Here is a 19,359-nt window from a genome sequence, read left to right as displayed (position 1 = left end):
GAGCAAATATGATGAAAAATGAACAGAGTTTAGGAGCTCTGCAAACACCTTTCAGACCACATAGTATAAGTTTCAAAATATTTTATTTTCAAAAATGTATAGAAACATGATTCACAATTTAATGTGCTACGTAGAAATTGACTCACAAGGTATCAAAAATAGCTGCAAAATGTTTTAGACTTTGACAAAACATGATGTACCGGATGTATGTAAAACACATAATTAGATCCATCTACAAATTTATATAAAATACAGGTTAAAGGTAATATTCTGTATTAATCAATGTTATGTTCTGCACACAATTCAGTTTTCATTGCTCCATAGCGTTCATCACTTTGTGTCGATCAAATGTTTTTCATTACAACCAATCTGTGCGACCACTTTATCAGTGGGACTCCTGCCGGTAGCTCCCCTCACATGATGGAAAGTCAGACTTTGTCACATATCTGAAAATGCTGATTCTTACAAAAACGCATAAATATTGTTCTTTATATTGTTCAACATAATTACAACTGAGATTTATTTAAGATATATTTAAGTCCTCTTCAACTTCATCCTCTTCCTTCACAATGTCCTTGTGATCGCTGCCGTCTTCCAAAGAGGGGGGTAAACCCACCTCTTTCTGTATTGCCTGCAGGCTGGCTGGACTAATGTAATACCGAATGTTCTGAGAGGGCAAACGTCTCTGGAGCTCCTCCAGCTTACGATAGGCCTGGAAAAGACCGGTGGGAAGAAGGTAATTAAATGAGTGTTTTATCCATGGATATTTTAGTGTTTGGAGCAATAAATCTGCAGATATTAAGCTTTACATAATTTGATTGATAATCTACACTTTCTTTGAGATGATTTGTCTACTGTGACAGAAATCTTGTCAAATCAATAGTCACCGCTTGGAAGTTGCCATGCTGACAGCTGTGCTCCACTAGGAAACTAAACACATCTCCAATCCTGACAGCAGGGTCCAGCTCAGGCTCCTCCAACAAGGCCTCACACAACTGCAGGGCCTCACTAGCATCGTCTTCATACAACCTGCAGACAGAAGAAAAACACTCAGACGTCAGATGAACACATAAAATGTTTGTCTCAAAAGGTAAAAAAAAAAGGATTCAATGAAAGAATGTGTTCCATTCTTACTTCTGCGCATGGATAAATTTCTTGATCAGAGAAATTTTATGCTGCAGCTCAGTCATCTTTGCTTTCTGTTTTTCATTGGAGTCCTTCGCTTTGGAGACACACTTGGAAGCCTCAGTTAAAGCGTCAAGGGCCTTTTCATAATTCTGGTAATCATCAATCTCCACCTTAACAACAGCAGGAGGAAAGCTTTAGTCACAGATTATTATTCCATCTTATTCCATCCTGGATAAGTATCTATATGAAGTCACAAAAAATGGAAATAGGTCTGATAGTAAGTAGAATTTCTCCGGTAAAACGTATGCATTTAATTATATTTCTTTTGTTAATATCCCTCCTGCAGATTTTCTTGTTATTAAAACCACAGCACAAACATAATAGATGCCTGTTTACTTACTCTTAATTTCTCACACAATGAAAGAGTGATTTCATGTCGACTTTATGTCTGTACCTGAGCACAGGCTTCATAGAAGCCAGCGAGCAGGTTGGGCGCCCTGCCTTTAGTGTAGAAACAAATGATTGTCTTCAGGATCTCTGGATCATTCTGCCAGTCCAGAGACTGGAGGTAGTTGGCAGCCATGATAAAAAGCTCCTTCTGACGAGAAATATTAGCGAAGAATATTATCTTCTCTGTGTCTCCGGACTTGAGGAGCGCCTTCATGGCCTGTTTAAAAGAAAATGTAATGAAAACATTTTGATTTTTTAAACAGTTATAACATTTGGATGTTATCTCCCACAACTAACACTGACTTGTGTTCATACGCAGTATTACCTTGGACTTATTGCCTGCGTGTGTGTATTTCTTGGTGGCCAGGTGGTAATTGCCCTGACGCATGCAGCAGTCTGCTATCCTCTCCAGCAGCTCCTTCCGGGCCTCATCAGGCAGATCTTTAGAATCAGTTACAGTCATTCTCTCTGCTAGCTCCTCTGTGATGGTCAAGTTATGGGTCACACACAACTCCAGGGCTTGATGGTACTTCATTCATGCACACACACAAAAATGTAAGGACACACTTAAGTACACACACGTGACCTGATATTGCCATGTATTGATGAAGAGGTGTCACAAACAGGTACCTTCTTGGCTGCTACCAGTAGGTCCACAGCCTTGTCGTAGTGTGAGTGTGTGATGAAGAAGTCTGAACAACGTGTCAGGAGAGTCGGGTCAGACGTTTCATTCAGAGCCTCAGCCATCGACTCAAGTTCAGAGAACTGCTGGGTGGCGAAGGCCAGTTCCAAAGCTTTGGACACGTAACCGGCCTACAGTGGAGAAAATACAATTAAAGCATACTGGTAACACAATTCACCTAGAAATAAAGATGTTTGAATGTGTGATACTATGCTGCCCCCTTGTGGGATAAATTAGAATGCACCAAACAGATGGGGTCGTTTGTGATAGACCTTATGATAGAGTGAAACAGCCTTGGCCATGTGGGTGCCTTTCTCCTCAAAGTAACAGGCGGCCTCCATCATGTCCTCTGGGTTACTGAGGAGAGCCAGCTTCATCAGCTGGTCATCCAGACCGTATTCCTGTACAGAAAACACACACACACACACGCTTCAATGAAAGTCTACCAACTAAAGAGCAGGCTTTGGTCTTCATGAGTCAGGCTGTAATGACAAATTTCCGCCAATGAAAAATAATATGAATAATTAACAAAAAATTTTGTGTGTTGGGTATTTGTAGAGAGATCCTTGTAAAGATGGAAAGCAGGAGGGTACTTTACTTTACACAGTCTTATGGCGTTGTTGTAAGCCTGGGCCCGGGTGTAGAAATGGACGGCCTGTTTGATGTCATCATGGCTCTCGTAGTGTCTGGCTAGATGGTACGACGCCGCCCTGTCACCGGTGTCATTGGCGATTTCAGATGCCTTGCATAATGAATAAATAAATAGATTATAACACACGATCAACATATTGACTGTATGTATCCTGAATATATTCTTTATCCTGATCACCTCCTGAATGTTGCCCATGTAGCAGTGGACTCGAACCAAGGAGAGGTAGTCCTGGGCGTGTTTGTAGTAAAGCAGCGCTGAATCCATATCTGACTGGCTCTCCAGGTACTGAGCCCACCACTTAAAGATGTTCCTTTATGCATACAATAAGAGGAATTTAACTGTTCATGTGAACATAGAGTGAGAATCATGTGATATCCTCTTCAGAGGTGAAATTATAACAGAAACTTACTTGTCTTTCATTTTGCTAACGTAGATCTCTAAAGATGACGTGTCATCCTGGAGCATTCTGGGTACTTCAACTCTGTGTGTGTCTGATTTCTCATAACTGGAACAAAATAGGTCACAGTCACACTTTGCTTGCACAGTTATTCTGCTCATATATATTTGACTTCCGCCACTGATCTTACTATGTGAGCGCATGTGACTTGTTGCCTGTCGACTCGAGGTACTTGGCATAATTATAGTAGGTGGTGCGTAGATGGATGCGATCATTTTTCTCTGCTGTGTCCAAAGCTTGCTGCCATTGGCCAGAAGCCTGATAGAAGTTGTTCAGCAGGTCGTAACGTCGACAGCTCTTGTAGAGCGTTTCTGCATCTTCCTGTGAGGAGACAAAAACCACGATGTGTGTTTTTGGCAGCCAAATAAAATGGCATCATGTCAGATTAAGGTTTCAGGATTACATGTGCAGAGTGATACTAATGTAAATATTTTATCAAGATGGATTTGGTGCCTGGTTTGCAGTCGTCTCTCTGTTACAGCTTGGTTTTCATGAAATTTTTTTTTAATGAGAGCAAAAATGATGAGTGAAAGAACACAAGGATAAAAAAAAAAAGGCATGTCACTAATTAAACCTGCGTCTGACATAATTTCAATTTCATAGACTGCGATGCAAAGCGTGGAGATTTCTGATAATAAACATTTTAAACATTTTGTCTTTAAGGTGACAAAATATTTTACCAGCATGCCGAGCTGAATGGCCAACATGGCCACTCGGGCTTCTGGCTCCGGCTCAGCCTCCGCCTCCCTCAGAGCTTTTGCTGCCCTGGCACTTCCCATATTCCCGAGGCACACTCGTGCCACATCCAGCCGGCGAGTTTTCACACACATTTGTGCCATATTTTCCCAGACTGCTTTACTGCGAAAGAAGACAAGAGAAGACAAATAACTTGTGTGCAAAGGTGATATGTCGCTCACTGTATGGTGTCGCTCTACACATGGAAGTATGATAGTTTAGTGACGTTTACATTTTAAAAACCATTAGCATTTATGTGACAATCATGAAAAAGCTGAGCTAAATATGTGAAAACCAGCAGCTTCCCAGTACTGAAGTATTATATCAACATCTATCATGATCAAATATCTACAACACACCCCAAATAAGCACTGTTATAGTGCATCCTTGTCAGAATGTGTATTTCTATCCCTCTTTTTTATCTGCTTTGTCTTGCTGATGTAAATCAGTCCCTCTACCACCTTTTCTTTTGCTTCATTTTTGCTCCTAATGAAAGATTCCACAGCCATCTGGTTTCTATTTGCGCACCCCCCCCCCCCCACCCTCTTTTGCGTTGGCTGATATAGATGTGGGCTGTTTATTAAAGTTAGGCAACAGGAAATACCCTAAATCTTAAGGGGCCCAGCAACAAGAGTAGGAATGGAGGCCAAGCGAAGGAAAAGAAGGCATGAGTACCAAAAATCACACTCTGCACTGTCACAGAAAAACCAAACCTGAAATGGAAAAATAGACCTATGAGTTCACAGGGTGGCAAGATCTGGAGAGCCAGAAAAAGAAAGACAAGAGAAGGAACAAGTCTACATTTGGCCCCTCATCCCATCCTCTTTTCCTCTCAGGAAACACATCCTGTTACTGGCTGACTGTGGCGGCCAGTATGTTTGTTGCACACGAGAGAGAGGACTTTAGAGAACGCCTCCTGGGCTCCAGACAAAAGAATACACAACAGTGACGTCTGAGACGAGTCTTTTGGACATTCCCTCACGCAAGTACACTCAGACACACACAGACAAACACAGACACACATGCATTCCCAGTGAACACGAAGGAGGGGTCTGTCTGTTTAAAGCTGGCTACAACTGCAAACTGACGTCTTGGACTATGAGGAACAGCAACTTCCCCCCATTTTAACTCTGACCTCAAGGATTTGGAGAGAATCAGTGAGCTAGAGAGAGGGAAGGACAGAGAGAATCAAAAGCAGGTGGGTTAAAATACTTCTTGTTCCAGCCGGGCAGTAGAGGATCTTCCAGTTCAAAGACAATAGTAAGCTTCAATAAAGCAGTGCAACACTGCCCTGGGACTGTGTACTAACTCGCATCCCTACTCATCAGAAGGAATTTTGTAGTGCCTGAAGAAAAAGAGGCAAGAAAAGGCCAGAAAAAGAAGAGAGAGAAGTAAAACAATCTGCACAGGGAAGGCAGACGCACAAGCGGAGGTCAAAGCAGTGCAATACACAAGGCACTGAAGACAAGCAAGCAGCAAGCAGCAAGACCCAAGAGTCAAGCAGCAGCCACCCAGAGCAAGTGGAATGGACCAAGGTGCCAGTAGGATCAATCTTTTCATGCCCAACGTTTTGTCTGAGGAGGAGGGCTGATGGTCTGCAGCTATGACAGCCAACCCCTGAATGAGGATGAATGGAGATGTTCTTTAGCTAAGCCTCAACACAAGCCTGGTGCCAGTTCCACCTGTGTGTAAGCTGGGACAGCTGGAGGACGAGGAGGAGGGGAGCCAGGGGGGGGGGGACAGAGCACTGCTGGTGCTACAGCCCCAGAGGACAGGCGAGGCAGCAGGCAGGACAGCGAGGACGACGAGGGGTCGGGTGTGTGTGTGTGGGAGGAGAGGCTGTGGGAATCAGGCGTCACATGGCCGTGCAGCGGCTAGTGGCGGTGGCGGTGGCAGTAGCCCTGCTGTCCCTAGTCTTAAATAATATTGCAGCATTCACACCCAGCTGGGTCCTGCAGGCTCTGGAGGACGGACGCAAGCGGACTGTTGGACTTTGGAGGATGTGCCCCAGCGGTGGGGAGAGGAACCGCTACGATCTGCAGGCTGGGAAAAAGGGGCAGGGGGCACAGAGGCAGTGTGAAAGCCTACAATGGGGCTCTGAGAAAGCAGGATACCAGGAATCCCGCAGCACCGTAAAATGTGAGTTTTATATGTTAGAACAGATTAATGAACACTAAAACAAATTTCTTTTTTAAAAAATGAGATGACTCTTGTTTTTCATTAGACTAGTAGACTGATCTTTTAATTGTTGTCAGGTTGTTGTTAATTCTGTTCTTATCAATAAAAATATTCAGGAACTTTAATAAATGAATGCATTTAATTTCAACATGACCTGATTGAAAGTCAGGTACAATTGAAAATATCTATATAAATAAGATGAATGTGTTTTGTTCTACATCTTAATTTCAGGCAGCAGTGTAATGCATTGCAGCCTCCCAATAATTGATGTCATGTAATTTATTCTACAGTTTATTCTACAGTCTAGAAGTACAGCTGTTGTAGTTTTCAGGTGGAGTCAGAGCCGCTGTGGATTCATTGTGCCATTGAGAAGTTTTCATTCACAACAAGCCGTCATTGTTACTGAGCGTATTGGTCACTACTGCCAGCTAATATTAAACCAACACGTGCCTTTAGGTTTCAAGGTGCAGTAAATCATTTAGATGCATTGTTAGTTTATCCTTTGAAGATCACGACTGGTTTTGACTCAACCCAAGTTGTTCAGAATTTCCACTTAGCACATAGAGATCACAGTGCAGGACAATGACGCAGCTCTTCTTCTGCTCCCTCAAGTGCAGTTTGACATGATGCGGGCATGTAACCTGATAGCAACAGTGGCCCTGACGATTGGCCAGCTGATCTTCCTCCTGGGCCTGATGGGGCTGCCCTTCATCACGCAGGAATCCCAGTGGTGGGAGGAGGCCATTGCTGCACTTTTCCAGCTAGCCAGTGAGTAGTTGTTGATTTGTATCAATAAAAAAGACTGAAAGAAGCACCTTTAAGATGAAAATGTCAAGTGTCCCATCCAATAAACTGTGCACATGATCCAAAAAAATAATAAGGAAGAAATTCTCAGAGTACAAAAATAAAAAAAATAAACGTTCAATGCAACATCTGTGCAAGCAGAGCTAAGTTTTCTTGTTCTCTGGTTCCATGCCAATGATAGGGAGTAAAATAATTGGAAAAGAAGTGGGGATAAACTGAATTATACTGTTATAAACCATTAATTAGTCCCACTTTTCTTTATTGAAATGTAGTTTGATGAAACATTTAATATATAGAGTAAATAGAGACTTTGTGTAAACTATAAAACTGAGTTGATTAAAATTGGACTCAAATAAGTCCTAAGTCCTAATAAGTTTAACAAAAAGTCCTACACCACATCCATCCATCCATTGATCCATCTATCCACCCACCCATCTGAGGTATATTACTAGCTACCTGGTTTGACCTTTTGGCCTGGCCCAGTGCCCCTGCAGTGGAAGTGTGTTGTAGGCAGCCGTTGCTTAGTTACTGTCACCGAGGCAGAGCTGCATGAAAGGGTCTGCTCTAATTCTAAATTTAGTCCCCCGTCCAGAATCCATGGACAACAGCGCCAGCAAGCCAGCAAGCGACTGTCGGGCGCCAGGATATCCCTGCTCAGGACGAGGAAATGTCTGTGACTACCTGTTATGCAAACTCCCGAGCTACAGAAGGAAAAAGAGGGGAGGGGGAATGGACGGAAAAGACAGCTTCAACAGAGATTGTGTGTTAGTGCGTGCACTCGCAGGCAAGACTTTGTATGGGCTAGTTTGTGTCTGTGTTGTGATTATGTGTTTTGGGAGAGAAATGTCCTGCGGTACGTACGACAGCGGGGTGGGATCGGTCTCTAGATAAGCTGGCCCAGCTTTCATGTCTGTGTTTATAGAAACTAACAGCAGCAAATAAAGAATCTCCTCTTTACTGTCGGCATCTTTGGCAAACATTTCGACACGGATGAGGGATTTATCCGATGGCCTTGGTGAGAGGCTGGACCTACCCACATTATATTTATGAAAATGTAATGAGAAATTGCTGCGTTTCTCAGTTATAGTAGCTGGTAGTCTCCCTGGAAAACACAATTTTCTTGACATCTCCCTACAGAAAAGTTGCATCCCAGCTGAATCAGTAGGTTTTATCCGTAAAACAAAGTGCTTGTGGGAATCCTGGGAGCCAAATGAAAGCCAATAAACTATCATTTGTGTGATAAAGCTAAAGATGACTAGGGAATCAGTTTAAGTCTTAGGATTTGAGCTATTCTGCACAAGATTCTGATGTGAGTATTAACTTGATCTCTCATAGGAGAGATTACAGTTTTTGTGGAGGTTCGAGGTCATCCTGGCTATCTCAGCTGACTTTGGGTGGGAGGTAGGGTACGCCCTGGACTATCAAAATCTATTTCCTAGCTTGTTGCAGTTTTTTAGCTGTATATCATCAACAGTTAAGGCTTTCATAGAAACAGTAGCTTCATAGATTCTATCAAGATTCACCAATCAATGTTCTTTCAAAGCTCCGCGGTGCACTTGCGTCGCGCCTTAAGCCAGCTGGGATAGACTCCAGCTCCCCGCGACCCACTACAGCGGATGAAGCAGTTAGAAAAAATGAATGAATGAAAAAATGTCATCTGAAATGAAAAGGTGCAAAAATATACAGTATTAAATTTCCTTAACCAAATCCATATTCCAATAAATGGGCCACATATCTAAAAAAGGCTTCAGCACTGAGTAAGTCTTTCCTCGTTCCTTCTTCATACCTCCCCCAATGAATCAGAGAATGACCGTCTCTATTAAATGAATGGAGATATTTTTACCCTTCCAACTCATTCTCAGGAATGTTTCCATTTTCAGACATGCCAAAATGCTCAGTTATTATAACAAACCGTGGAATAACAACATCCATTCATTCCATTCCATTCCAATTCAGTACCATCTTATCGTGTTGGTGGGTCCAGGCTGAAAGCGTGAGATCGGTCATTTGATGACTGGAGGCAACTTTTTGCAATGCCCTTTATTTTGACCTTAATTATTTCCTCCAACTTTAACTTAAAAATAACAGAAGGTCACATTACCTCTGTGTTATCAATACTTCACTTGGCTGCCTCGCATCTTTAGAATGTATTTAATATTTTATTGTTAACTTTTAGAGCTCAGCAAGGTCGGGACCCCAACTAATGTCCCCTTTGAGCCTGTGTGGAATCCGATAGGCTTGTGATTCTAAAGTCCTCTCTTGTCACAGAAACTACAAAAAAATCACCTAAACTGACCTAAAATCCTGGTTTTTACATAAAAGCTTTTCAGTTGTGAAAATTTGATTTTAATGGATTTAAATCTTTTTTCCATACTAAAATAGTTTTACTTTTATAATATTGCTTTAAAATGTTTAAACTATACATCCTGCCTCTTAAGCGCTTTGTGACAGTGCTTTGAAACAGCAATACAAATAAATTCATCATTATTACTTTATCACTTTGTTTGAACTTGAGGAATTTCATTTGTGGAGTTCAAACTCCTGCCAGAAGATTAAACTCAGGAAGCTCAAAAGATTCGGAGCCACAAGGAAGTTCAGGCTTGTCACCAATCAATAGTGTGGCCTGTAATAAACCAAGACATTCCAAATGACAAGGAAAAAAACCCAGCAAAATTATTTTCCAAGACGAGGCTTTAAATTGCGCCAATACGGCTGCTACATTAGGTTTGTTTGGATTTTCAGTGACAGATCATGTCAAATGTCGCGCAAATATATTAAACTGGAAGCTTTGGGTGTGGAGGGGAGGGAAGGAAGGAAGGATCGAAAGAGGAAGAGGGGGAAGGAAGTTTGATTGATAAGTCTCTGCCAAAAGAGAGGTTCACACAGCCCATTCTGGAAGCCGGGCAGGAGATTATTCATTTTCTTGGATAAGGAGCCAGACAGGTTAAACACGAACATAGCGAGCAGCATGGTTGTTATACATACGCATGATGACAGACATGCAATGATACACACACACAATCATCCACATCCTCATTCACAACAATGACAGTTATTTCCCTGTGAAGGTAGAGAAATAAATATAAATTAACTCAGTGACCGCTTCAGGAAACTGATTCATATCCAAAAGCACCAACATCCATATTTCCACTGATTATTTTCAGTTCCTATATTTGTATCACAGTGGATGTGGAAGTTTTTGAACCATACTGTTGGCTCCAGACAGCACTTGAAAGCTGTAAACGACAGATGGACGAAAAGATATTCCATAGAAACCATCAACTCAAATGATAAAGAATGAGCAAAGCGCTGTGTGAGGATATTTTTACACTATTCAGAACTTTGATCCGAGACATCACAGAAATTCTTTCTTGAAGGAAACAGATTTCCGAATTCAAAGGCCCCGCACAGACCTCCTGCTGAACCGCTAAAAAACAAGGCTTCATCGATGTCTCGTGTGAACTTGAGGGATTTTAAAAATCCTCACACGCACCTGAAATAAGTGTATATTTAGACCTCAACATTTGGAATAGAAATACTGAATTAGATAGTAAAACAAACACAACCACAGAGAAGACATTGCCTCCTGAAAAATGTACTTTTGAGTAACAAGTTGTAAAGTTTCTTAACCTAAATAATTAACTAGAAATAAATGTGAATGGCAGTGTTGTTCACTGACTGACACCTTATCTCTTTGTGCTTCTGTCAAGGTTTTGTGCTGATGATTGGACTGGTGACCTTCTACAAGATCGGGCCTTATACACACTTCTCCTACTCCTGCTACTTGGACATAGCAGCTTGTCTGCTGGCCACGTTAGCCGCGGCTATGCTCATCTGGAACATTTTACACCGCCGTGACGATTGCCTCCCACCTCGAGTTATAATCATCAGTCCTTCACTAGCGTCGCCTTTCCACCCACGTCTTGACAATGACTATGTTGAGTCGCCTTGTTGAACCATGTGACTTCAGGAGCTTATTCGATGAAGAATAGACTACGCCAGCAGGATGGCAACTACACACGTGTTATTTCAGTGGGGAGCCTCCAATGTGACTCTGAGGAGAGGAGAACGTTCCCTCAGCTCAACAAAAGCTGGACAAACGTGTAACCATAAATGTAAAATTATATTTTTTAACTTTTTCAACCGGAATCGAAGATATTTCAACTATTTTTCTCTCTAGACCATAAAAGTTTCAGTGTTAACTATTTTTGTATAAAGCAGTTCTAAATTTAAAACATATTCAACACTGCATGATGTTTCATTTTTTTCATGCTTGGGTGAGCTCATTGGTTGGTAGCTAAATATGCAATTTGGACTACATCTGTCTGAAAGAAGCACTCTGCATGAGAGAAGATCAAGCTGGAACTTGACGATTTTGTTATATGTGCACTACTAAATGGCCTCCTGCATTGTTATAAATTGAACATTTTGAGAGACATTTAAAATGTAACACCAGAATACCTCATTTGTCTTCATTCACTTAAAGTTAATTAAAAGTTCTATTGCATATTAATATTAATTATATATGTCACAAAGTAAGTTGATGAATTAACAAATTAAAAGCAGGGGAGGCAAATCTTTCACAAACAGCCAATACAGTATATAAAAAAGCGTAAGTCACCTGAAAATGGATCAGTATGTGAATTGATTTGGATTCTTTTAACAGGATTTGTTCAACTGATGTCAGCATATCTTTTGTCTGTGTGTTGCATTTTGAAATGATACACAAAATTCATTCTTCAATATGCTTAATAGTCTGCTCGCATTTGGTACATAATATATACTTAAAATAATATAAATGTAAAAACCTTAGTCATATCATTAGTAGTAGTTGAATTATTGTGACCGTATCATAGTTCAGTCGGCTGTATGTGCAGCATCCACTTAAATCAAAAACAGGGGCACATTGACACAATAAAATATCACATGAATTCAATAAATCTATTGGGAAATATTCAAACACAGACATGGCTGCGTTTGCTGCTGATTTGGTGTCCAACACTACACCTAACAAATGGATGAAATTGAACATTCAATACATGTTATGCATATGCACACAAATAATTAGAGGACGATGGTACTAGTTTCTTTGACAGCAGAAGACCTTTGAAAGAAAAGTATTTTTGTGTCTGATGGAAAGGGGGAACTTTGCTTTCATTTAAAACGCAATGGGAAAACGACTGTAAGACATTTACATAAGAAGCTAACCTAGCAGCAAATCACCTAATGCCAAGGATCAATACCAATGACGTGAATTATTACTTTCAAAAATATGTGAAAGTAATAATATGCTACTATAAGACCTCTAATATGATGACATCTAGATGAACAAACAGTCCCCGACTTAAACATGACAGCTTCTATCAATGTAAAATATCTTCATCAAAGAGACAAGTCCCTACAGATACAGGTCACTGCTGCAGGAAATGGGCAGGAATATACGGGAATCAAACACAATACTAACGAAAAAGAAAAAAAAAGAGCAACTTTAAAAATAGCCATCAGTGAAGAACTTCTTGGTAAATCTGTCATCATGCCTATTAAATCCGTCGGAACATCCGGCCTATGGGATGTGCTCCTTTCCCATTTGAGTGTATGTGTGCAGATGCAACATCACAAGCAGAGGGCCGACTATGTGCCCAGAGTCACGTACTGTATTCTGCTTCAGATAATGTTAGATCTTTGCTGAAATGTCATTTAAGTTTCTGAAAGAAGCACACATATATCATATCTATATCATATCTGTCATATCTATACAAACCGAAGAAATCTCTTGGATGAGAGGTGAAACGTCTTCAGGAAACTTTCTTAAAGTCCAGTGGATTGATTTAAACAGCTTTGGATAAGCATGACCTGGATAATTGAGAACCTACACAGGCATCATATCTAGTATACACACTGAAAAGTTACTTCTCCAAGCACAAACAGAGTCCTGTGTTTACAATTTAGTTCACGTACTAACACAAACAAACAAATATTATACTGTGTTAATTCTAACTTGATAGGAGTACCATCTATTTTTCTACGATGGCCTGTTTCGTGTCACTGCCCTGTTGAGTGTTCTGTGTTTAATGATTCAGAATGTGTGAAATAATGGAATGGACAATGTTCAGATTTAAAGACAGCATCTACCCCTCCATGTTGATCTCAATAGTCAGAAATGTTGAGTGAAGAGCAGTGACTACTCGTAAATACTAGCAGGTTTACAATGACAATAACTGCAGAACACTCTGGAAAATATCAAGGCTATAGCAACAAACATCACCGTGGTCTTTAATTAAAACCCAATTTGACAGAACTGACGCCTTACCTCTTGATGAACTTGATAGACTTGAAGGCTTCATCCATATCACCAATGGTCAGGTAGAAGCTGAAGTTGAGCATGGCATCACGGGTGGCCTTGTCACAGGTCTCAAGGCCCACAAAGTCTCTGAGCACTCGCCTGGACACCATATGAGGGAATGTGGAGGCCGATCCTTTTGTTTGATCGGTCTGGTTTGGAGATATCTCTGAAGCTTTTTCCCCGGGCTGAGGAGGGCAGAACCGATCAGGGAAACACGGAATGAATGATGTGAGGCATGAATATTCTCATAAAACCACCCCATGGGGTAAAAAAACATGGAATTTGGGGCATGAATTCATCAATCTATGTAACAAAACATCACAGAACACAACTATTCATCAAGGTGGAAGGAAACAAGACACAAGTATTGAGAGGCTCTTATGTCAGGGATGCACTTATGCTGCTGCTGCTTTTTTTTCTTATCTTAATCACAGAACAACAGGAACACAATTACAGCTGTTGGAAAATTTTGGAGGGACTGCAAGGGACAGACACTTACTTCTGGTCGAAAGACACCACCCCTCCGAAATAATAGCTGGGGTGTGTAAGACCAAAGACACATGAGAACAATAATGGGTGTGTCGCAAAAAAAATACAAAAAATACAAGGGTTATGCTTAAGAAAACACAAGATGTTAAACAGCCTGCCTTCATCTTTCCAGAGAGAAAACGGACAAACTCTAAGAAAAACCCTCCAGTGAAGACACATTACACAAGCAGGAATGTTCTCCATCCTCACCTTGCAGGTGAAATAATAGTAGGGAACATCCAGAGCAAGCAGCGCCTGCAGACCTGGAGGCTTAGAGTAGCAGTCCTGCAGGAGGAGCCCATGCTCCTGTGTGCAGAAGAGCGTCACCACCGATACATCCGTCTGAAGCAAAGGATGGCAACACAAGATCAAACTACTTTCACTCAAAGGGGGACAGGACTACCTCAGTGTTCAGGAACAGGCTTCACCAAGTCAAAGCAGCCAGCCAATGAGGATTCAGAGCTGATTTGCACCGTCTCACATACAAAAAGGCGAGGTTCACTCTCATCCCAGAAGTGAGATATCGGACAGCGACCGCAAAAGTCCGTCATCTGAAACTGCTGCCTGAAACATGGAAAAGACATAAATAATGTAATACAACCAGAGCAAACATCTCTACATAGAAAGACAGTGTCATAAACCAACGCAAGTTACCTTTCACTTTCTTCTGACTGCGAGACACCGCTGGATGGTCGGCCAGTGAAGAAGTCAAAGTGTGTCACAGTGTCCATCTCTATGTCATAAAAGTACATTTTGTGATCAGGTCGTCCATTGACCTGAACGGAAGAGTTACACACAGTTTAATTAAGTGAAATGTTCACACAAGATGTGAATGTAAAGGGTTTAAAGACATTGAAATAGACCATCAATGTGTTATTATCATAATAAACTCTAAATTCTGTAAATCCTTTCACCTGAGAGATTAGGATGCTGAGTTGGCTGCCGTTGGCATTACATTTGACTGACCGCAGGGCTCCCATGTTGGCTATCTGATCAGCCAGGTTCTTGGCATTGCAGTGAGCTTTAGCCTCTCTAAAAAGACAAAAAAAAACCCCGACTTAAACACAGACATTTCAAATAAGTAGAGATCTTATACATGTAAAATTTATCTGGTATTCTTTCTTGATTCTTTCAAATGTATGAGACGCTAACTCCCACGTGACCATCATACCTACGGGACAGATCATAGACTCGAACATGTCCGGTGTCTGTGCCCACCACAAGGTAGGACTGACAGACACTGAGAAGCACAGGGTTCCCTTCGCTCTTGGAAAAGGTCAGCAGTTGTTTCACAGTGCCCTATGGAAAAGACAACAAAAAAGGGTTCCAACAGCTAACCAAGTTTTGGGGGATGATAAAATGAGCCTGTCTTGTGCTACTTTAAATGAATTCTAAATCAGCAACATAAATTTTGTCAGGCTAAGTGTTCAAAGCAACACTTTATAAGGTCCAGAGTGGGACTACTGACTTGTGGCGTATAAATCTGGACTTTGTTGGTTTCCACAGCGTAGAGGTTCTTGTCATGTATGACTACGATATGAGAGTCACAAGGGAACGATCCTGCGATATCGAGAGGGAGATGGAGAAAGAAGGTTCACAAAAATACAGAAGATAAAACTTGAAGTTTACAACTTATGGCAGGAATAATAGTCAAGGGAAGCAGTGCAGAAATCTCTTTCTGGCCCATTTAATGGACTGTTACTTCAGTGTTGTACCTGTATGGTGAAAAACTGTCCCTGAAAGCTCATACACAATGACCTGCTTGCCACTCCAGACTGCCAATACATCCTGTGGGGTTGACAACATGCATTCAGTTACCATAACAATGACTCAATTTAAAAAAAAAAATCTGTCTTTATAGCCCCTTAAAGATCCTGCTTATCTCCACACTCACCTTGGTAACACACACTCCTGTGATATGCATGTCAGCTTGCAGAGCCAGGTGCGTTCCTGTGTCAAACTGAGTGATGCTGAGCTGGGTTGGGCTCAGCTGCATGGTCGCCACCTGCTGGCTGTAGTGAGCTGACATCACATGCTCACTAAGGATCAGCACTGTGTTGGAATTATTTGCTGCCAGCAGATTCAAGCTAGACCCCCACTGAAATGACAGGGAAGTGAACATTCTTAGAACAACATTGTATACTTTCTGGTGTTGGGTTTGTAGGACATAAATGTTAATCCACACTACCTGAAGCTGGATGATATTTCCCTCTACTTCTGTGGGTGTTTGAAGCTTCCACTGGACCTGATTATTACTTTTGCAGCTACTTGACTGCATCGCCATCCGCCACATTGCTATGCGTCCATGGCTGGTACCAGCTGCCAAAATGTCTGAGGAGGTCACAATATCAATCAAAAGCAATGAGACATCATGACATTTCGTGCAAGTCTGCACATTGTGTTCTTCAAGGTTTGAGAGTGTGGTGAAAAAAACTTGAAACTGCAAAATCCAGAGAAACTGAGCTGCAATTTATATTGTTCAAGGTATAGGACAAATGTATGTAGTCACACCTTTTGCTGGACAGTACGACACACAGTTCATCACCTCTCCTTTCTCAAACCCCAGATTTTCATCAAGAGCTAAAATAAAGTTGTCACCTCGCTCTAGGTCCCAGAGCCTAAATGAAAGGAACAGATATTCACACAGAGACAGACAGTTTCGCAGGAAAACATTATGTATGTGTGTACACTTTTACCTGATTACATGTTCCCCAGTTGCTGTGATGAGGAAGCCGTTATTTGTCCAAACAATGTCTACATTCTGTCCGATCTTGCTGCTTAACTTGACCTGTCATTACAAACAGACATAGATACTTGCAAAAAGACTATTTAACAATATATTACTATATTTAATGAATGTCATTTGACTTAGTGGAATACCGTCATAAATTCTTGGGCTTCTCCCGCGGGTCCAAGGGTGTACTGTGACAACATCAGGCTCTCCGTGATCACAACAAGAGCTTCTCTTTTCTCAAGGTAGTATAACTTCTTGACTGCACCCTCCATGCTGAAAAGTGTGTTTGTCTTGCAATTGTCATCCACACTGTGTACCTTACCTACATACATGGAACAGAATTAACTTTAAAATTGGAGAATATAAGACATACAGTACCCTTTCCTCGCAGAATATTAAAATCATATCTGTTTCATGTTTGAAAAGGAAGTATTTATCTAAATTTAAGTCTGGGTGAAATCATCAAGGTGGTAATAAAGACTTCAATAAATATTACACAGCAAAACTGACTGTTACCGTCTGCAGTGCTGACATAGAATGTAAGTCCTTCCTGTGGGCCACTCTTGAGAGGTGGTCCTTTCCAGCTGAACTTATCCAGAGCACTTTCATCTCCACTCACTGAAGCCCGTGCTAGCATTGCAACATCGCTGTTAGATAATTTCATATTAGAATTAGTTGCATTGGTAAGACAGCATTCAAAGGAGCCACATTTTTAATATTATAAAAGATACAGTATAATTAGAAGAAGAACTCCAAGCAGTAAGTGTTTACTTACTCTCCAGGAGAAGGTGGTCTAAAGATGCAGCAAGTAAGTCGTTTGTTGTATTCATTCTTCACAAGATGGTTTCCTTGAAGTTTTCCTCTAGCATCTACCTTCCATACTGCTAGCACTCCAGCCTGTCAAAGCATTATTACACTATATTTATGTGGATCGATTATTTGGAATTTGACTCTTTAAAAGGTCTGATAGCCCTAATAGAGCTTGTCCAAAATATAAAATGTTGGAAACTGAACCTTGGTTAAAGCAGACTGAGTTTATATTAATTGTGAATGCTATGACATGATAATACATGAATGTGCAATATGTATACCTTTGCAAACCTCTCACCTGATCACCGGTTACTAAGCGGCTGCCAGAGCTACTCCACTCCAGCACTGTGATGTATGCTGTATGTGTGCTTGGAAGAACAGTCTGATCTCCATAGGGGTGGGTCAGCAGCAGCACCTCTCCATTCTCCCAGCCCAGTGCCAACACTGGCTTTGTGGGATGCCACCGCAGCACAGTGGGCTGCTGAGGACGTTCTACATGGCAGCTCTCAACGTGCTCTCCCTAGATGGACAGAGATGATGTGTGCACACGTAATGCATTAGACATTCACACATAGTGAACACTTGTGGACGACAAGAACTGCCGTGATTGTTAGAGGTCATTTTCACATGCATGTGTTTACCTGCTGCAGGTAAATATCGACATTTCCTCCGCTACTGGGGTTGGTTGAAGACACAGCCAGCAAAGGAAGAGCCAGATGCCAGGTCAACAGAGTGGGAACATCACTGCTGTCAGGGGCCTCGACACGGCGATCAAAATACACCGCCATGTCCGCAGTGTTCCTCTCTGGAACAGAAAGAGCAGACACAGGATATGAGTTATGAAGAACGTCAATATTATGCATGGTTGGGGTGATGTCTTGTACTGTTTTGAGCTTCCCGTTTGTGTAATTGCTGTGCAATTAGCCTTAGCTGCTAACACTGGCTAAGCTAACTAGCCAAAGTTAGCATCCATTGCTAGTCCTCAACACAGCAACACGAAGAAAAACGGTGTATTAAATAATAAAAACCTCACTGTTTATTTTTTCCTCCAGTCGATGTGGACATAGTTGTTTTATCTCGAAGCTAAAAAGCTAAAAACATCGACTGTACCTATGAATGCTGTTTGTAGCCTCCCGTGTGATCGAAAAGCGTCTGTTGCCCTGACAACCCGTCAGGGTGGCCGAATGACGGAAAACACCGAGCACGACCCGAATGACTGTCGAACGGAGACCGATCATTTTACCAAAACACGATGCTTTTAATCTGTGATTTTTAAAATGTTTTCATTGCCTATTATTAAATTGTTCGAATCTGTTATGCTGATTTTGCACTCGCCCTCAATCTCGCTGAATTAAGATTAAATTGAAATTTAAATCAACTTTATTAATCTTCGAAGGGAAATTATTATTATGTCCGCTCTGGTGTTAGTCTGTGTTCATCACATATGTGTACAAGCCTGTACACACGCACACACAGGGGCGGGGGAGGGCGGGTGTTGAAGGTGTACAGATGAAAGGTGCGCCCTCCAATGAACAACATATGAGGGGGACGGTGCCTTGCTCATGAGCCCCCTCAGCAGGTGAACTGGCAGCTCTCCACTGCCAGTTCAAGCTGAGGTTTTTTTATTTTTTTGATCCAGCCATCCTCCGGCTTCCAGCCCAATTCTTAGTGGACCACTGCCTCCCCCATTAGAACATAAAAACAAAAATATCAGAACATTATCAATTTTTTTTTCAAACTGACCTTTCCTACACTCGCCCCTACTTGAATACATCTAGTTTATTATATCATATTGTCAAGGCAATTAGATCAAGAAAACTATAACAAGACAAACAGCTGTTTGTCTTGTTATAGTTTA

The 19,359-nt window shown here is 41.5% G+C and overlaps 2 protein-coding genes across 5 annotated transcripts; one reads left to right on the top strand and one right to left on the bottom strand.

The window, feature by feature from the left end:
• Positions 1–89: 89 nt before the first annotated feature.
• ift140 (intraflagellar transport 140 homolog (Chlamydomonas)) lies at positions 90–18,831 on the bottom strand. Of its 3 annotated transcripts, none has more exons than XM_068305074.1 (30): positions 18,535–18,831; positions 18,143–18,306; positions 17,800–18,021; positions 17,467–17,588; positions 17,208–17,338; positions 16,838–17,013; positions 16,654–16,745; positions 16,469–16,575; positions 16,146–16,288; positions 15,852–16,055; positions 15,673–15,745; positions 15,426–15,517; positions 15,129–15,256; positions 14,872–14,989; positions 14,612–14,733; positions 14,386–14,521; positions 14,168–14,299; positions 13,397–13,614; positions 4,050–4,227; positions 3,500–3,690; positions 3,322–3,417; positions 3,090–3,222; positions 2,859–3,002; positions 2,533–2,661; positions 2,209–2,391; positions 1,904–2,107; positions 1,583–1,795; positions 1,135–1,298; positions 888–1,029; positions 90–712 (listed from the first exon to the last, which is right to left on the bottom strand). In XM_068305074.1, the coding sequence occupies exons 2-30, from the start codon at positions 18,287–18,289 to the stop codon at positions 524–526; spliced, it is 4,329 nt and encodes a 1,442-aa protein (XP_068161175.1). In that variant the 5' UTR covers positions 18,290–18,306; positions 18,535–18,831; the 3' UTR covers positions 90–523. The 3 variants fall into 3 exon arrangements, with proteins under 3 accessions (XP_068161175.1, XP_068161176.1, XP_068161174.1); XM_068305075.1 differs by having other exon boundaries at positions 18,612–18,831; XM_068305073.1 differs by lacking the exon at positions 18,535–18,831 and having other exon boundaries at positions 18,143–18,506.
• On the top strand, positions 4,981–12,050 carry tmem204 (transmembrane protein 204). Of its 2 annotated transcripts, none has more exons than XM_068305076.1 (3): positions 4,981–6,243; positions 6,895–7,050; positions 7,667–10,790. In XM_068305076.1, the coding sequence occupies exons 1-3, from the start codon at positions 5,964–5,966 to the stop codon at positions 7,975–7,977; spliced, it is 747 nt and encodes a 248-aa protein (XP_068161177.1). In that variant the 5' UTR covers positions 4,981–5,963; the 3' UTR covers positions 7,978–10,790. The 2 variants fall into 2 exon arrangements, with proteins under 2 accessions (XP_068161177.1, XP_068161178.1); XM_068305077.1 differs by lacking the exon at positions 7,667–10,790 and adding an exon at positions 10,797–12,050 and having other exon boundaries at positions 5,067–6,243.
• Positions 18,832–19,359: the final 528 nt, after the last annotated feature.

The sequence above is a fragment of the Antennarius striatus genome, chromosome 21 (genome assembly GCF_040054535.1).
Source record: "Antennarius striatus isolate MH-2024 chromosome 21, ASM4005453v1, whole genome shotgun sequence".
Taxonomy (NCBI): Eukaryota; Metazoa; Chordata; class Actinopteri; order Lophiiformes; family Antennariidae; genus Antennarius; species Antennarius striatus.
Note: the sequence above shows the minus strand (reverse complement) of the source record. Positions and strands in the feature narration are given on the sequence as shown.

Coding starts and splice junctions, on each gene's coding strand:
- tmem204 (XM_068305076.1), top strand. CDS start 5,964: ATGGCCGTGCAGCGGCTAGTGGCGGTGGCGGTGGCAGTAGCCCTGCTG. Junction 6,244..6,894: donor ATCCCGCAGCACCGTAAAAT/GTGAGTTTTATA, acceptor TGCTCCCTCAAG/TGCAGTTTGACATGATGCGG. Junction 7,051..7,666: donor TGCACTTTTCCAGCTAGCCA/GTGAGTAGTTGT, acceptor TTCTAAATTTAG/TCCCCCGTCCAGAATCCATG.
- ift140 (XM_068305073.1), bottom strand. CDS start 18,364: ATGCATAATATTGACGTTCTTCATAACTCATATCCTGTGTCTGCTCTT. Junction 17,589..17,799: donor GCTTAGTAACCGGTGATCAG/GTGAGAGGTTTG, acceptor ATGCTTTGACAG/GCTGGAGTGCTAGCAGTATG. Junction 14,522..14,611: donor CAGTCAGAAGAAAGTGAAAG/GTAACTTGCGTT, acceptor TCCATGTTTCAG/GCAGCAGTTTCAGATGACGG.